The sequence below is a fragment of the Phoenix dactylifera genome, unplaced genomic scaffold (assembly GCF_009389715.1).
Source record: "Phoenix dactylifera cultivar Barhee BC4 unplaced genomic scaffold, palm_55x_up_171113_PBpolish2nd_filt_p 001329F, whole genome shotgun sequence".
NCBI classification, from domain to species: domain Eukaryota; kingdom Viridiplantae; phylum Streptophyta; class Magnoliopsida; order Arecales; family Arecaceae; genus Phoenix; species Phoenix dactylifera.
Genome location: NW_024068659.1, coordinates 89,788 through 108,512, shown reverse-complemented (window position 1 = coordinate 108,512; position 18,725 = coordinate 89,788). Strand labels below are relative to the sequence as shown.

The following is an 18,725-nucleotide window of genomic DNA, read 5'->3' as shown; positions in this document are numbered from 1 at the left end:
GGGATCCGACTTTTTAACCCTAACTTTGTCGTTTCGAAAACACTTCTTTCTCAGCCACCACTGTTTACAAGCCCTAGAGCCGACTCCTAGGTCGTCCCCGGTCGTCCCAAAGGCCTTTTTCCCGTCGATTTTTCACCATCCCTTAGGGTTTTCCTCCCTTCCTAGGTCGTCCCCGGTCGTTCCCAAGCCTTCTCCGTCGACCTTTCACCATCCTTTAGGTTTTCATCCCGTTCTAGGTCATTATGCCGCGTAAAACCGTAGTCCGGAAGAGGTCCCGACCCGAGGCCGGTCCCGAGAGGCGCTCCAAGGCTCGGCACGATCCCGCGAGGCCACAACCTCCGGCTCGTTCCCCGCCAAGGGCGGTTCCCGCGAGGCCATTAGCCGGGAAGGCCGTCACCACCGGGAGATATGTCGACTTCGACTATCTCTCCCGGGAAGGGTTCACTATAAGTGATAGACTTAGGGCCCAGGGCTTAGAGTACTTCCTCACCTTAGATTTCCCCACATATCCAGGGCTCATTAGAGAGTTTTACGGTACCGTCCATCGGGGAGATGGGGGTATCGAGGGCACGGTAGCCGGTGTCCCTCTGTTCATTACGGAGGATCTTATTGCCCACATCCTCCACCTTCCACTAGTAGGGGTGGCTCCCACACATCCCGAGGACAGGGTTGAGGCCCTTACGGCCGTTCTAGGGCATCCACCCCAGTCACCCTTAGACGAGGTATCCGCTAGCTCACTTCCGATTGAGATGCGGATCCTCCTAAGTATATTGTCTAGGTCCATCTTTCCTAAGACCGGGAGATTTGACTTTGTATCTGAGAGAGACCTAGCTCTCATGTTCTACATGCTTCATGACACCCCAATCAACTTCCCCAAACTCATATATCGATACATGTGTGAGCCACTAGACAGACCTAGGCTCACTTTGCCCTACGGTATGGTCTTCACCTTGTTATTTAGGGAGTACGAGATTCCTATCCCTGAGGGGGAACCCTTTCGCGCATTGCGATGGACTGATCACACGCGTGCAGGAACCCTACACAGGATGGGGTTTCGGAAGAGAGAGGGGACATGGATTAGGAAGTCTTCCATCACCACACAGACCACCAGACCTTCCCCCAGTCCTGAGCCAGACTCTGACCTTCCCGACTTACCAGACTTTCCATCCACTTTTGCTCCTACCACCTCCGCCGGACCCTCCTCCTCGGCTCCACCATCCATGGAGGTCCGCATCGCTCCTGAGCAGCTCCGGGAGCTGCGGCAGGAGATAGTCCGAGATCTGAGGGATGAGTTGCTTCGGGAGCTCCGAGGTTCGGTGCCTGCTCCCTCTCCCGCTCCATCTTCAGCGTTGGTCCCTTCCCTGACGGCCGTGACTGACATGACGGCTCATGTGCGGGAAGAGATCTACAACATGAGGACTTTGCTCCAGGCCCAGTTTCATAGCATGAGTGAGGTCACGAGCACCACTCGACAGATGAGGGAGGACATCGGTCGTGACATGCACACCACTACCGAGGGGGCCGAGCGCTTGTCGAATGTGCTCATCGACAAGCTGGACGCACTTTAGACGTCGGTGACTGAGCTCTCTACTACACATAGCAGAGCCACTTCGTCCATTATCACTCAGCTCGGGCATGTTACAGATGCAGTCACCCTCCTCATGGAGCAGAGCAGATTGAGAGGAGGAGCTACATCCTCGAGAGGAGGAGCCACATCCTCGAGAGGAGGAGATACATCCTCGAGAGGAGGAGCCACGTCCTCGAGAGGAGGAGATACATCTTCGAGAGGAGGAGCTACATCCTCGAGGAGACCATAGCTACTTTTTGTGTTTTGTTTTGACTGTATTGTTTTGCCTTATTTTTTTGTACTCTCATATGTATTTACATGCAAATCAATACAATGAGTAACCATATTTTCTTCAATTCTGTGCCATTTGATGATTGATTGGTTGTGCCATTGATTGTGTGTGCTTACCTTCTTTTTGATACGATGACAAAAAGGGGGAGAAATATGTATAAAATATGTAAAAGGAATCAATGAAAATCAAAAAAACTGTTAAAACACACAAAATTTGTTCTAAGTGGATTTGGTACCTCGAGGCTCATTATCTCTCTTTTGGGGCTCCTAATGGAGTAATCTCCAGAATCTATTCAAGGGATATTCGGAGATTAGCTGAATCCTACTCAAGAACAAATTGACAGATTTTCCCTCTAAAAACAAAAAATTCAGTTCAAAAACTTCAAAGCATTAAAAGGAAATTCAGAGAATCAAAACATAGTAGAATGCATATGTTGAGGGGGAGAATCTGAATATTAATCAAGCTAAATCATTAAAGATATATAAGCCAAACAATTGATTGTATAATATGAAGGCTTATATAATTCCAAATGAAAGGGGGAGCTTTAACTCCGAAATTTATTGTTTCACTCCTTTCAAGCTTGGATAAATTGAATTACCAGACATTTGAATTCAATTATGGATTTTATTTCATTGTTTATTGAGCAATTCACTTTACATATACTTAATGTTTTGTCATCATCAAAAAGGGGGAGATTGTGGAGTGATTGATTAAAACCCTATTTGATTTTGATGAGCTCAAAGCATTTGAGTATATCTCTTGTTTACTAATGAATTCAATTAAGTGTTTCAGTGAAAATCTTGTCTAAGTGTCTCTAGACTTGGTTCATAATATTTTGGATAAGTTAAGAAGTCAGCCTGAACCAAAGTCTGAGACTCGAGTCGACTCCAGAGTATCACGAGTCGACTCCAAGCGTATCAAGTTCACTGGCACGGGCTCGAGTCGATTCCGGATAAGTACGAGTCGACTCCGACTTAGAACAGACAGACGAACAGAAAGCATCAACTCAAAACCTGTCAGCGAGTCGACTCCTGAAGTGCGCGAGTCGACTCCGATGTTCACCGAGTCGACTCCAGGGTAGCAAGAGTCGACTCCAAGGAGCCACAGGCAGAAAAGTCAGAGAGCAGTTTTCGGGTCTGAGATTCGAGTCGACTCCAGTGGAACGCGAGTCGACTCCGATGGTTGGCAAGTCGACTTCAAAGAAAGTGAGAGTCGACTCTCAGAGGAACACAAGGAAAAAGTCGGAGAACGTTTTTCGAACTCTGAGATTCGAGTCGACTCCCGCAATACGCGAGTCGACTCCGAGACTCCGCGACCACAAAGAAGACAGAAGACCAATTTACTGTCTCTGAGATTCGAGTCGACTCCCAGACAGCTAGAGTCGACTCCAAGGCAGCTCTACATCAAAAAGACAGAAGACAGTGTTTCGGAAACTGAGAGCCGAGTCGACTCCGGGGAAGTTCGAGTCGACTCCAAGACTGGACGAGGCAAAAGACAGAAGATAGGGAGTTCGGGCTCTGAGCGCCGAGTCAACTCCCAGGATTGTCGAGTCGACTCGAGTGGACCAAATTCAAAAATAGATCCACGGACTCCATGGGATGAGCCGACTCCGAGAAAGCCAAGTCAGCTCCAGAAGTTGGCGAGTCGACTCCAGGTCAAGACGAGTCGACTCCCAGTCTAAGAGGCTACTTTAATTCAAATTCGAAGCAGTTGCCGAGTCGACTCCAGAAAAGCATGAGTCGACTCCCGCTACAGCCGAGTCGACTCCTGATCGCGCGAGTCGACTCCAACCCACCAACGGACACATTGTCAGGGTGTATAGAGTGTGCAGAACGGGCAGAAAAAGCTCTCTAACGGCTAGTTTCCGTGGGGGTTGGTTTAAATAGCCACAGAGGACTGTAGCAAAGAAGAGAATAACCATTCCACTCCAAGTAATCAAGCTTTCAATCTCTGCAACTTGTTCTTCAACGAAAAAGAGGGAAGAGCAGCATTAACTGCATCCACCTACTTCTTCCCAACATTGAAAGAGCCTCCTCCTGCATTCAAGTCGACTACACATTCAAGAGGAGACCCGAAGTTCAAGAAGCCCTTCCTCTTCTCCAACTTAAAAGCGTTTGAGGACTCTTAACTTCGTTATTGTTCATATTGCCATTTATCTGCTTTTGAGAAGCTGTATTTTTCTGTTTGTTCTTTTCATCTACACATTGTCTTTGCTTGGTTCAATCGGGGGATTGAATCAAGGGTATAGAAGTTGGTTGGTGAGCCGAGTGTAAAACCAACGTGTAAGCGTTCGATTGTGATTCCGGAAAAACAATCGGGGTTGGTTCTAGTCGGTGAGCCTGGGAAAACCGACCGAGTTCGTTGTGAGCTCGTAAAACAACAAGTTTGGTTGTGAGCTTGGAAAACAACCGGCTGTAATCCAAGGGGTTATAGTGAATTCCCAAGTGAGACTTGGGGAGTGGACGTAGGAGCAAGGGTTAGCTCCGAACCACTATAAAACTTGGTGTTTGTGATTGATTGTCTCTCTTTCTCTTACTCTCATATCACTCACAGCACATAGCAATTAATCGAATAACTTGCAATAGCTTTAATTAGTCATCCACATCGTTTTAAATTGTAAGATTATTTTAAAACCCAATTCACCCCCCCTCTTGGGTTGTCTATCTGGGCAACAAGAATTAAATTTTTCAAGGCATTTTAGATCTGAAATTTAAGGGATTATGCTTGCTGAAAATTAAGTATGCAGAATTTTCAGCTTGCTGTTTTTTCTGCATACTAATTAATGGATGCTTAGATTAATGATTCTAATGCATTAATAATGTGATTACAAATGTTTAGAATCAAATCATGCATGATCAGCAAGTCATGAGATGATATAATCAGTTAAATTACAGATCTGAAAATAATTTTTTATGCATGTGATGCGTATGGTGATGATCATGGATGGACCCTTTGAATGTGCTGAAATGTTCTGCGATGTTCTGTGATGTTCTGTGATGCATGTAATTTTAATTTTCAGATCCCTGCGTGCATCTTAAATTCATGTATTAGAGACCTGCGTGTCTCAATGAAAAGGGTTGTAATTTTATTTTTATTTTTATTTAATTTTTAAAGCAATCTGGGATGTAAACTGTGATGTGTGTTGCACGTCGATGGTTGATCGATATGTACATCAACAAGCTCAACATGCGCAGATCAAGATCAAGGGTTGATTGAAGATAGATTAAGGAGTTGATCACAATTGGACCTAGAGGATCAAGATCGAGTCAAGAGTTGAAGACGATCAAACCAATTGACGTGCATGTGCTTGTAAAATGACCCCATCTTGGATCCATGATCATCACCATTTAATTTTATTTTTGATAAATGCTTGGATGTTTAATGCTTATGTCTATGCGGGTAGACTTATATTTGCATGAGATGTGAATACGCGATCGAGTGAGACCTAAATCGAAACCTCCCTAATCAGTCGAGGGTGAACCAACATGAGTTAGTCATATTAGATTAATTGATCTAATTGGTGTCTAGGCAAGCCTATAAGGTGGTTACTTAATTAGGACCTTACTTTCTGAGTAAGGAGAGCCTCCCACCTGCTTACCTGGCCAATTGTTCGATTACCTCTTATGAAGAACTCAAGTTGCAAACACTAAGACTTGATTATGCAATATTAAGTCCATAGGTCTTCCACCGTAGTAGAGTTGCTAAGGTCTTTCCGGCGTTGATTTGTCTCGGCTGGACACAGTGGGCAAGTTGCATCGGGGGACTGGACCTCTCTATTAGACATGAGATGTTGTGGGGTAAAGGTGGGGTTGGGCACCAATAACTGTTAGGTGAGGACCCAATGACGACTTTATTTCCGCGGTTATACGGTGGGTCTGACTTAACTAAGTAATGGGACCAATAACTGTTAGGTGAGGTCTTCATCACTTAGAGACCAAGTACCACTGCAATATGCTTGAGAAGCATTGTACAAGAGTTGTACACTCATCCATTTATATGTCACCAATAACTGTTAGGTGAGGCGGCATGTAAATCGGTGAGACCGCAGTACCCACTAGAAATCCTAGTCGCGTAGGGTTTTCGTTTCTCCATCAGGGGAGTATGAGGGATTCGAGAAAATAGTGGGAGCATATTTGTTTTAATAGTCCCTAGAACAAATTAAGTTCAAGTACAAAGTCTAACTAGAATCTTTACTCTCTACAGATCACAATGTCAGCTTCAAACCCTTTGACCCGAATCCTTGAGACCAACAGACTGACCGGAACCAACTATAAAGACTGGCTTAGGAACCTGAAAATTGTTCTGAATTGTGAGAAAATAGGGTATGTGCTCGAGAATGATATCCCTAGGCTACCAGCACGTCCTACTGATGATCAGCGTGAGACGCATCAGAAGTGGACTGATGATGACATTAGGGTCAAGTGCTACATCATGGCATCCATGACTAACGAACTTCAATGCCAGCATGAGAACATAAAGACTGCTAGGGAAATACTGGCTCATCTGCAAGAGTTGTATGGTGAGCAGAGCCGCACTGCACGCTTTGAAGTGTCCAAGAGGCTCTTCAAGGCAAAGATGCGTGAGGGGCAGTCTGTCCACGATCACTGTTTGACTATGATCAAGGACCTCGAGGAACTTGAGAAGCTCGGTATGTCCATGCATAAGGAACTGCAGATAGATCTGATCCTGCAATCCCTTCCTGATTCATTTGGTCAGTTTATAGTAAACTACCATATGAATAAAATTGAATGCACAAAGACCGAATTGTTGAATATGTTGGTAACTGCTGAAGGGGCCTTGAAAGGTTCAAGGGGCTCTGTTCTGGCTGCTGAGCTGACTTTTGGTTCCAAGAGAAAGTCTACTTGGAAGAAAAAGAAGCCTGCAAAGAAGCACAAGAAAGACAAAAAGCCTAAGAAGGAAGTTCATAAGAAAAGGGCTGATGACAAAGGAAAATGTTTCTACTGCAGCGTCAACGGCCACTGGAAAAGGAACTGCCCTTCATACCTCGAGAGCCTGAAGAACCAAAAAGACACACCTTCTGAAGGTATATTAGACTTGCTCGTGATTGAAACTAACCTTACGGTTTCTTCTACTTCTAGTTGGGTTATAGATTCTGGTTCTAGTGCTCATTTGTGCACTACTATGCAGGGTCTAAAGGAAAGTAGGAGGCTGGCGGAAGGTGCAGTGACCCTTCGGGTTGGCAACGGGGCAAGAGTTGCTGCTGTAGCTGTGGGCACCTACCCTCTGCGATTACCGTCTGGATTTAGTTTATTGCTTAGAGACTGTTATTATGTCCCTGCTACTCGCAGGAATTTGATTTCTGTTTCGTGTTTAGCACAGGATGGTCATGTTTTGACCTTTGACAAAGACTGTTGTTCTATTTATTTCAGAAATAAATTAGTTGCACGTGGTTTCATGATTGATAGTCTCTATCACTTGCATATTGATGTGTCTGTGAATGTGTCTGAGCAAGTAGTGAGTGCCATAGGATCTAAAAGATCCAGAGATGAGATAAACCAGAAGTATTTGTGGCACCTCAGGCTTGGCCATATTGGAGAGGACAGAATGAACAAAATGGAGAAAGATGGGCTTCTTGGCCCATTGACTTCCGAGTCATATCCAGTTTGTGAGTCCTGTCTTCAAGAAAAAATGGCTAGATTACCCTTTGTAGGACATGGGGAGAGGACCACTGAAATACTTACCCTGGTACACACTGATGTGTGTGGCCCATTCGATGTGCTAGCCAGGGGTCGTTATTCATACTTCATTATCTTTACCGATGACTATTCACGATATGGGTATGTGTATCTTATGAGATACAAATCTGAGTCTTTTGAAAAGTTCAAAGAGTTCAGAAATGAAGTAGAAAAACAGATTGGAAAAACCCTTAAGGTTCTTCGATCAGATCGAGGAGGAGAATACCTTAGTGGGGAATTCCGGAATTATCTCAAGAAAAATGGCATAGTCTCACAATGGACACCTCCGGGTACACCTCAACTCAACGGGGGTGTCAGAAAGGAGGAATCAGACTCTATTGGATATGGTCCGATCCATGATGAGCTTCACTAATCTACCTATATTTCTTTGGGGAGATGCCTTATTATCCGCAATTTATTTATTGAATAGAGTTTCCTCTAAATCCGTTCCTACCACACCGTATGAGATATGGCATGGTAAGAAGCCGAGTCTTGGTCATCTCAAGATTTGGGGATGTCCGGCCCACGTCAAGCGACTACAGGCGGACAAGTTAGAGCCTAGGACCATAAGTGCTCGTTTCATTGGATATCCTAAAGAGTCATTAGGATACAATTTTTACATCTCAGAGGATCACAATGTGTTTGTGAGCCGACATGCCGTCTTTCTGGAAAAACAGTTTATCCTTGATAGAGGCAGTGGGAGAAAAATTGAGCTTGAAGAGAGAGTCTCTGAAAAGCAACGAGTCATGGATCCTATAGAACCTATTCATACAGAGCCAGTACACGTAGTACCTCCTCCACCTCGTAGATCTAGTAGGGTCTCCCATCCTCCCGATAGATACTTAGGTATACTAGTAGAGGACACCGAGAAAATGTTCCTCATGGGAGATAGGGAACATGTACAGGATCCCAATACCTACGACGAGGCGATATCTGATATCGATTCTGCTGGAAGCCATGAAGTCAGAGATAGACTCCATGTATTCCAACCAAGTCTGGACCTTAGTAGATCCACCAGAAGGTATAGTACCTATTGGATGTAAATGGATCTATAAAAGGAAGATAGGTTCGGATGGAAAGGTAGAGACCTATAAGGCAAGGCTAGTAGCGAAAGGGTATAGTCAGCGCGAAGGCATTGACTATCAGGAGACCTTTTCACCTGTAGCCATGCTGAAATCCATTCGAACATTGCTTGCTATTGCAGCATTTCATGATTATGAAATATGGCAGATGGATGTAAAAACTGCTTTCCTGAATGGATATCTTGATGAAGATATTTATATGGAGCAGCCTTTGGGTTTCACTTCCAGTGATGGTGATCACAAGGTCTGCAAGCTGCAAAGGTCCATCTATGGACTAAAGCAAGCATCTCGGAGTTGGAACACTCGTTTTAATGATGCGATCAAATCGTTTGAGTTCATCAAGAACGAAGAGGAACCGTGTGTTTACAAGAAGGTTAGTGGGAGTGCTGTCGTGTTCCTCGTACTGTACGTGGATGACATCCTCCTGATAGGAAATGATATTCCTATGCTAACCTCGGTCAAGGTCTGGTTATCAAAAGAGTTCTCCATGAAAGACCTTGGGGAAGCATCCTACATTTTGGGGATAAAGGTCTATAGGGATAGATCTAAAAGGATGCTTGGCCTATCACAAAAGATGTACATAGAGGAGGTACTGAAGAGGTTCAGTATGGAAAACTCCAAGAGGGGTCTATTATCCCTTAGGCATGGGATTCATCTCTCCAAAAAGATGTGCCCCAACACATCTGAAGAGATTCAACGCATGAGCAGGATTCCTTATGCTTCTGCAATAGGAAGCCTCATGTATGCCATGCTGTGTACACGACCTGATATAGCCCTTGCTGTGAGCGTTACTAGCAGATATATGTCGAATCTAGGTGAAGAGCACTGGACAGCTGTGAAGAACATTCTTAAGTACTTAAGAAGAACTAAAGATTTGTTCTTGGTCTTTGGAGGAGCATCGGAGTTAAAGGTAGAAGGATACACAGATTCAGACTTTATGACTGATATTGATGATAGAAAGTCTACATCTGGATATGTGTTCTTGTGCAATGGTGGTACGATAAATTGGAAGAGTTCCAAACAACCGATCATTGCTGATTCTACCATGGAAGCTGAGTATATCGCCGCCTCTGAAGCTGCAAAGGAAGCCTTCTGGTTCAACAAATTCATTGCAGAGCTAGATGTAATGCCATCGGATGCCATCACACTCTCTGCGATAATAATGGCGCCATAGCTCTTGCTAAGGAGCCAAGGTCTCATCAGAAGTCCAAGCACATAGAGCGGCGCTTTCACCTCATACGCGAATACCTCGAGAAGAAATATGTCGAGGTACAGAGAGTAGACTCCGCAGACAACGTGGCAGACCCGCTCACTAAGCAGTTAAATCAGCAGAAGACAGAAGCCCACCTTGAGAAGATGGGACTTAGATATATGTCTGATTGGCTTTAGTGCAAGTGGGAGATTATTAGATGTATGCCCTAGAAGCCAATCTGGCGGACACATTATTAATTCTAGGACATAAATTTGTACTTGACTTTATTATTATCGAATAATAAATGGGCATCTTTTCATTCATATTGTTTATGTGTCTATGAATCGTCCAAGAAATTAATAAGATGATGGTACAAATTCTCAAGAGTTGAGAATTTGAGCCATGTATCATTGGTGATTAATTTCTAAATGCTCATGATCAATGGATCATCACGAGGACGGTGATCGATCCGATCAGTGCACAGATCGCTTTCCTTATGGATGGACGAGACTCGAGTCCACAGTGTAGGGACACTGAAGTGATAGTGCAGGTGCTTGTTAGAGAACAAGGGTACTGAGCATGACCAAGACAAGAAGTCACTTGGATGTCTATCCACTCGTCAGTGACTTGCTTGATGTTGCAGTAGTATGACTGGTCCTTTAACCTGCGGTGCTTCGGCTACTCACAGTGAGGTTATTGTAGTTTGACTACACGTATACATGGTCTCTAGCCATATGGGTCCTTGTAGTGTAGATTGGCTGCAGTAAGTTCACTGTAGGAGTAGGGTATGCACTTACATGGAATCTATCGACCTTGATAGAAGAGGAGTGATCCTATGTGATTTATTAGACTGAGTTCTAAGACCTTGGCCAGGGCAGTAATATAAAGTGGAGAAAGAGTTTTTCACTATCGAACTCAAGTCAAATAAATCTAGACATATGACAGACGACGGGGTTTGACGAGTTATCCATGACCTCCGGTCTGTAGGGATCCACGATAGAAGGATGTATCATACGATAACTGCACCTAGAGGTTCATCATTCTATTCTGCTGGGTGGCCAATACATACTGCTAGGTGTCACTGGTGGATGGTGAGACTCACAGGGATCATCTTGATGTCGATAAACCCTGATGAGTTGAGTTGAAATTGTTTCAACCCATTGAAAGAAGTTTTCAATGATATTGTGATAGAGATCGCAATATATCTCACTACCAGTCACAATAGAACCTATGGGGTCACACACATTAGAGGTATTGACCGATCCGATGGTTGAATGTGATTAGGAATCACAAATAATCAATTAGATTGATAAATGGATAACCCGCTAAGAGTTAGTGGTTGGAAGAAGGAACAATTGCAATCGAATTGCAATTTAATTTAATTAATTAAATTTAATTAATTGGACTTGATCACGAGTCCTACTTGGAGTAGGATCCTTGGAGTCCTAATTGGATTAGGATTTCAAATTAAATTAGAATCCTATTTGGAATAGGATTTCTAAAGTCCTAATTGTCTTAGGGCTGAAATTTAATAAGTCCTAATTAGATTAGGATTAGTTTAAGTCCTAATTAATTTTAAATTTAATTTAATTAATTTTATGACTCCTAATTAGATTAGGATTGAAGAGTTCAATAGAGTCATGGCTCAATTAAATTCTAATTGGATTAGGAATTGGAGGAAATTGAAATGGGTTCATAAAAATCCTATTTTGACTAGGATTGGACTCATAAAATGAACCCAAACCATCTTGCCACTTAATTTGATTAAATGGCTAATAAAATGGGATATGAGGGAGGGGCGTGGCCCCTCCCCTTGGGAAGTGCGTGGAAGAAAAAGGAGGGGCGTAAGCCCCTCCTTGCTGCCGAATTGGGGAGATAAGGGTGAGCTCCTAAAAATAAGGAGCTCATCCTTATCTCATGGAGAAATAAAAGGAGGAGGGGTTCAGCCCCTCCTCTAATCCTTCTTTTGGTGTTCACGGCAGCAAAAAGGACCCCCTTCCTCCTTTCATCCGCAAGCAAGAGAAGAGGAAGAAGAATCCTTGGTGGCTCTCCTCCTTCTTCATTCTTGGTGCCAACAAAAGCAAAGGGAAAAGGCTGAAAGTGTTTTGTTCTTGTTCCCTTTGATCCGTCTTTCTTCCTCCTCCTCCCTAAGCATTCAAGAGTTGATTGAAAGGGAGGACTTCAGCCATCAAAAGCCATCTCTGCAAGGGAGCTAGCACCCCGGGGAGATACGTAGGCTTCGATCGAATCATTACCTCGTGTGGATACCCGTAGAGGCCGGACGCGTGTGCGGCTTCCATCGAACCTTCTACAAATCCACGTAAATCAGATTTGCGGAGACCATCTACCCGCACAAGGTGAAGATCTGATCTTCTTAATGATTTTAAAATATTTTAAAATAATTTAATTCTAATCTATCTACAAACGAATGGTTTTAAAATACGTTCATGCGATGAACGGATCCCGCATAGTTTTTCCGCTGCAATCTGAAAATTATTTCGAATTTTCATGGCATATGTGGGATCCTAATAGTTATAGCATCTAGGCTTAGGTTACAGCCGTGTGTGGCCATGATGCACTCCAAGTTCCCCTCATAAGCAACCGATGGCTCCTATGATCCTGAGAATAGAGGAATCGAAAGAGGCTGCGACGGCCGTGTGTGGCCTTTTTTGTAACAAACTCTAAATCAAGCCCTTATCTTTTTACCAAAAAAATAAAGAAAAGTTTTCTTAGTCGTTCCATGCCTGATTAGAAACCGATTCACTATCGGATTCCATCTTCCAATTTGTTTCTATCTCCTTGCACCAAGCATGCAACCATAAGAGCTAAAAGAAAACAAACCCTAGCGTTCTCTTCTTTGCCTTAATTTATACTCCTTTTTTGTTCCTCATGGGTCGTCGGAAGATCCCCATCGAGATCATCGACAAAAAAACTGCGAGAGACATCTGCTTCTCCAAGCGACGGAAGGGTCTCTTCTCCGAAGCAAAGAAGCTTGTTCGTGCAGGCAGTGGAATCGCCATCCTCATCTTCTCCAAAGTTGGTAACGTATTCAGTTTCAGCCATCCTACCATACAATCTATTGCCGATCGCTTCCTTAGCGTAGAAAACAGCAAAGATGGATCATCGGATAATGATAAGTTTCATGGCAACGCTGACATCGTGGCTCGGGGGTCGGACGCTGCAAGTGGAGGTCTTACCAGGTCTTCTGGAGAAGGTGAATCGTCAACTAAAGGCGATGAATTAGATGGCGGCGATGCCATCAGGCAGGAAAGACGGATCATCTGATAATGATAAGTTTCATGGCAACTTACGAGTGATTTTTGTAGATAGTCAGCTCGGTTCTAATTTCAATTTATGAAAACTAGTTTTAATCGGTTCAATTTTTAGAAATATACCTAAATTGACCTGACCCAACCCATTCATACTCTTAAGTGATAGGTCCTCAATTTGGCGAAGAAAGTGGGTACCGCCTCGATAACAGACCCTAATAGAAAGGCTTGGGTTGTGGGCCAGGGCGAGTTATAGCAACTAGGCTTAGGTCACGGCCGTGTGTGGCCATGATGCACTCCAAGTTCCCCTCATAAGCAACCGATGGCTCCTATGAATCCTGAGAATAGAGGAATCGAAAAAGGCTGCGACAGCCGTGGGTGGCCTTATTCGTAACAAGCTCTAGATCGAGCCTTTATCTTTTTACCAAAAAAATAAAGAAATATTTCCTTAGTCGTTCCATGTCTGATTAGAAGCTGATTCACTATCGGATTCCATCTTCCAATTTGTTTCTATCTCGAATTTGCCGAAAACTTTTTATTTATATACGACGCTTACGTCTTTGCACCAAGCAACCATTATAGCTAAAAGAAAACAAACCCTACCTTTCTTCTTCCTAATGGGTCGCCGGAAGATCCCCATCGAGATCATCGACAAAAAAACTGCGAGAGATATCTGCTTCTCTAAGCGACAGAAGGGTCTCTTCTCCAAGGCAAAGAAGCTCGCTCGCGCAGGCAGTGAAATCGCCATCCTCATCTTCTCCAAAGTTTATAACGTATTCAGTTTCAGCCACCTTAGCATACAATCTATTGCCGATCGCTTCCTTAGCCCAGAAAATAGGAAAGACGGATCATCTGATAATGATAAGTTTTATGGCAACTTATCAGTGATTTTTGTAGATGGTCAGCACGGTTCTAATTTCAATTCATGTAAACTAGTTTAAATCGGTTCAATTTTAGAAATATACCTAAATTGACCTGACCCGACCCATTCATACTCTTAAGTGAGAGGTCCTCAATTTGGCGAAGAAAGTGGGTACCGCCTTGATAGCAGGCCCTGATAGAGAGGCTTGGGTTGTGGGCCAGGGCGTGTTATAGCAACTAGGTTTAGGTCACAGCCGTGTGTGGCCATGATGCACTCCAAGTTCCCCTCATAAGCAACTGACGACTCCTATGAATCCTGAGAATAGAGGAATCGAAAGAGGCTATGACAGCCGTGTATGGCCTTATTCGTAACAAACTCTAGATCGAGTCCTTATCTTTTTACCAAAAAAATAAAGAAAATTTTTCTTAGTCGTTCCATGTCTGATTAGAAGCCGATTCACTATCGAATTCCATCCTCCAGTTTGTTTCTATCTTGAATTTTTCGAAAACTTTTTATTTATATACGATGCTTACGTCCTTGCACCAAGTAACCATTAGAGCTAAAAGAAAACAAACCCTACCTATCTTCTTCCTCATAGGTCGCCGGAAGATCCCCATCAAGATCATCGACAAAAAAAATGCGAGAGATATCTGCTTCTCCAAGCGATGGAAGGTTCTCTTCTCCAAGGCAAAGAAGCTCGCTCGTGCAGGCAGTGAAATCGCCATGCTCATCTTCTCCAAAGTAGGTAACATATTCAGTTTCAGCCACCCTAGCATACAATCTGTTGCCAATTGCTTCCTTAGCCCAGAAAACAGGAAAGATGGACCATCTGACAATGATACGTTTCATGGCAACTTATCAGTGATTTTTGTAGATGGTTAAGTCGGTTCTAATTTCAATTTATGAAAACTAGTTTAAATCGATTCAATTTTAAAAATATACCTAAATTGACCTGACCCGACCCATTCATACTCTTAAGTGAGAGGTCCTCAAATTGGCGAAGAAGGTGGGTACCGCCTTGATAGCAAGCCCTGATAGAGAGGCTTGGGTTGTGGGCTAGTGCGAGTTATAGCAACTAGGTTTAGGTCACAGCCATGTGTGGCCATGATGCACTCCAAGTTCCCCTCATAAGCAACCGACGACTTCTATGAATCCTGAGAATAGAGGAATCGAAAGAGGCTGCGACAGCCGTGTCTGGCCTTATTCGTAAGAAACTCCAGATCGAGTCCTCATCTTTTTACCAAAAAAAACAAAAAAAAGATTTCTTAGTCGCTCCATGCCTGATTAGAAGCCGATTCACTATCGGATTCCATCTCCCAGTTTGTTTCAATCTCGAATTTGTCGAAAACATTTTATTTAGATACGACGCTTACGTCCTTGCACTAAGCAACCATTAGAGCTAAAAGAAAACAAACCCTACCTTTCTTCTTCCTCATGGGTCGCCGGAAGATCCCCTTCGAGATCATCGACCAAAAAACTACGAGAGATATCTGCTTCTCCAAGCGACGGATGGGTCTCTTCTCTGAGGCAAAGAGGCTCGCTCGTGCAGGCAGTGAAATCGCCATCCTCATCTTCTCCAAAGTTGGTAACATATTCAGTTTCAGCCATCCTAGCATACAATCTGTTGCCGATCGCTTCCTTAGCCCAGAAAACAGAAAAGACGGATCATCTGATAATGATAAGTTTCATGGGAACTTATTAGGGATTTTTGTAGATGGTCAGCTCGGTGCTAATTTCAATTTATGAAAACTAGTTTAAATCGGTTCAATTTGAGAAATATACCTAAATTGACCTGACCCGACCCATTCAAACTCTTAAGTGAGAGGTTCTCAATTTGGCGAAGAAAGTGGGTACCGCCTTGATAGCAGGCCATGATAGAGAGGATTGGGTTGCCAGCCAGGGCGAGTTATAGCAACTAGGCTTAGGTCACAGCCGTATGTGGCTATGATGCACTCCAAGTTCCCCTCATAAGCAATCGACGACTCCTATGAATCATGAGAATAGAGGAATCGAAAGAGGCTGCGACACCCGTGTCTGACCTTATTCGTAACAAACTCTAGATCGAGTACTTATCTTTTTATCAAAAAAATAAAGAAAAGTTTTCTTAGTTGTTTCATGTCTAATTAGAAGCCGATTCACTATCGGATTCCATCTTCCAGTTTGTTTCTATCTCGAATTTGCTGGAAACTTTTCTTTTATATACGACGCTTACGTCCCTGCACGAAGCAACCATTAGAGCTAAAAGAAAACAAACCCAACCTTTCTTCTTCCTCATGGGTCGCCGGAAGATCCCCATCGAGATCATCGACAAAAATACTGCGAGAGATATTTGCTTCTCCAAGCGACGGAAGGGTCTCTTCTCCAAGGCAAAGAAGCTCGCTCGTGCAGGCAGTGAAATCGCCATTCTCATCTTCTCCAAAGTTGGTAATGTATTCAGCTTCAGCCACCCTAGCATACAATCTGTTGCTGATCGCTTCCTTTGCCCAGAAAATAGGAAAGACGAATCATCTGATAATGATAAGTTTCATGGCAACTTATGAGTGATTTTTGTAGATGGTCAGCTCGGTTCTAATTTTAATTCATAAAAACTAGTTTAAATCGGTTCAATTTTTAGAAATATGCCTAAATTGACTTGACCCAACCCATTCATACTCTTAAGTGATAGGTCCTCAATTTGGCGAAGAAAGTGGGTACCGCCTTGATAACAGGCCCTGATAGAGAGGCTTGAGTTGTGGGCCAGGGCGAGTTATAGCAACTAGGCTTAGGTCACGGCCGTGTGTGGCCATGATGCACTCCAAGTTTCCCGCATAAGCAACTGACGACTCCAATGATTCCTAAGAATAGAGGAATCGTAAGAGGCTGCGAGAGATATCTGCTTCTCCAAGCGACGGAAGGGTCTCTTCTCCAATGCAAAGAAGCTTGTTCGTGCAGGCAGTGGAATCGCCATCCTCATCTTCTCCAAAGTTGGTAACGTATTCAGTTTCAGCCATCCTACCATACAATCTGTTGCCGATCGCTTCCTTAGCATAGAAAACAGCAAAGATGGATCATCGGATAATGATAAGTTTCATGGCAACGCTGACATCGTGGCTCGGGGGTCGGACGCTGCAAGTGGAGGTCTTACCAGGTCTTCTGGAGAAGGTGAATCGTCAACTAAAGGCGATGAATTAGATGGCGGCGATGCCATCAGGCAGGATAAGGCATTGGAGTCGGACGATGAAGAAGATGAACTGGAAAGAGAGGCCAGCTCGGAGGCTGAAATGTTGGACATCACCGGCAGTTCGCAAGTGGAACACGCAGCGATGCAGGATGCCGAACACGCAACAGGAGGAGAGAGTGCGACTGAGGAGGAGACACTGCATAGCGGTTGATTTTGGTGGAACAAGCGAATTGATGATCTCGAGTTACATGAGCTGGTAGAGTTCGAGAGCGCACTTGAGAGGCTGCGGGAGAAGGTGCGAGACCGTGCAAAGCAGATCCTTGTTGAGAAACCGGTGATGGGACATCATCTTGATTTTAGCAAATACAGGTTCAAGTTTCCTCAACAGACGTCACAAGATTAGCTCGCCAACCAAGTTGTTGAGAACATGCTCATTGGCTGTGATTTTGTTATCATTAGTATTTTGATTTTAGTATTAAGATTTCAGTTGCGGTGTAGTTGATGTAATTAGGATTCCGGCTATGGCTTGTGTATTTTTATTTCAGTTATTTTTCAGATATTATGGAAGACAATTATGATAGTTTACATTGATGGTTTAAAGCTTTTGCTTTGCAACATTGTTGTTTACTTACTTTTTGTGAGCATAATGACTTGAATACCTTTAAATTTTACTTTTATCATATCTTGTCCTGTAAATTCTAGAATATAGAAAGTTCTATACAGTGAATATAGAGTTTATTTAAAATAATTTGATGAAAAGAAAAATTTCTGAATAGTTTATCTAGGATTAATGAGTCATCGCATTTGAGTTGGGTTGGTTGAGCCATTCGACTGAGTTTAGTGCATTTAATTGTGCTGAATTATTAATTTTGGTTACCTATGACTAAGGCTATAAAAATGTCATAGGAAATATAGTTAGCAATGGTTTAGATTATAGAATATGTTTATTGGAGCGGATCTAGTTTATTATATAATAAGGGTGCTGATTACGCCTAAAGAATAATGCGGCTATCGCAGTATATATTGGGGTGTCGATTCTACAGAGAGAAGGTAGAAACACTAAAAGAAACTACAAAACTAGGAAGAAATATCAAGCAGTAAAATTGATGTGAATGTTTAAAAGTAAACTGACAATTAGATTGTAGTAGTAAAAAGATGTGACCAACTGGACTTAACTCGTAGATTGGTCATCGTTCACATCGCCTCCTCCTTATCTCAACGATGTGGGGATTGCGCAGAGGATGCAATTTTCACCGTTTCGATCCCAATTTTTTTGTTTGAATATTTTTTAAAAAATTGATGTTGGTGGGGCTTGCTGACTTCAATTTCGGACATGTCTATTTGGGCCAATTCTCACAATCTAGCCCATGTGGAACCCGTGTAGTCAAACAATAATAAAAAAAAGATGAAAAGAAGGGATGGAAACCTGGCTATAAAGGAAGCTGTTTTTGGCCATGAAAGAACCTTGTTGTTCTAGGTGGGTCAAACCGGTCCTAGATTGGAACCCAACTCGAAGAAGCGGAAGGTTATGGGCTAGAGCTCGGATAGCAACCTGATAGGCCTAGACATTGTTAGTGGGCTGCTGGACCCGGTTATGATGGAGGC

At 43.3% G+C, this 18,725-nt stretch overlaps 2 protein-coding genes across 2 annotated transcripts; both read left to right on the top strand.

The window, feature by feature from the left end:
* Positions 1-12,718: 12,718 nt before the first annotated feature.
* LOC120108431 (agamous-like MADS-box protein AGL61) lies at positions 12,719-13,114 on the top strand. Its single transcript, XM_039122039.1, has one exon. The coding sequence runs from the start codon at positions 12,719-12,721 to the stop codon at positions 13,112-13,114; it is 396 nt and encodes a 131-aa protein (XP_038977967.1).
* Positions 13,115-16,233: 3,119 nt separating this feature from the next.
* On the top strand, positions 16,234-17,331 carry LOC120108430 (agamous-like MADS-box protein AGL29). Its single transcript, XM_039122038.1, has 2 exons — positions 16,234-16,384; positions 16,892-17,331. The coding sequence occupies exons 1-2, from the start codon at positions 16,234-16,236 to the stop codon at positions 17,329-17,331; spliced, it is 591 nt and encodes a 196-aa protein (XP_038977966.1).
* The last annotated feature ends 1,394 nt before the right edge of the window (positions 17,332-18,725 follow it).

Coding starts and splice junctions, on each gene's coding strand:
- LOC120108431 (XM_039122039.1), top strand. CDS start 12,719: ATGGGTCGTCGGAAGATCCCCATCGAGATCATCGACAAAAAAACTGCG.
- LOC120108430 (XM_039122038.1), top strand. CDS start 16,234: ATGGGTCGCCGGAAGATCCCCATCGAGATCATCGACAAAAATACTGCG. Junction 16,385..16,891: donor TCTCATCTTCTCCAAAGTTG/GTAATGTATTCA, acceptor TTGTTCGTGCAG/GCAGTGGAATCGCCATCCTC.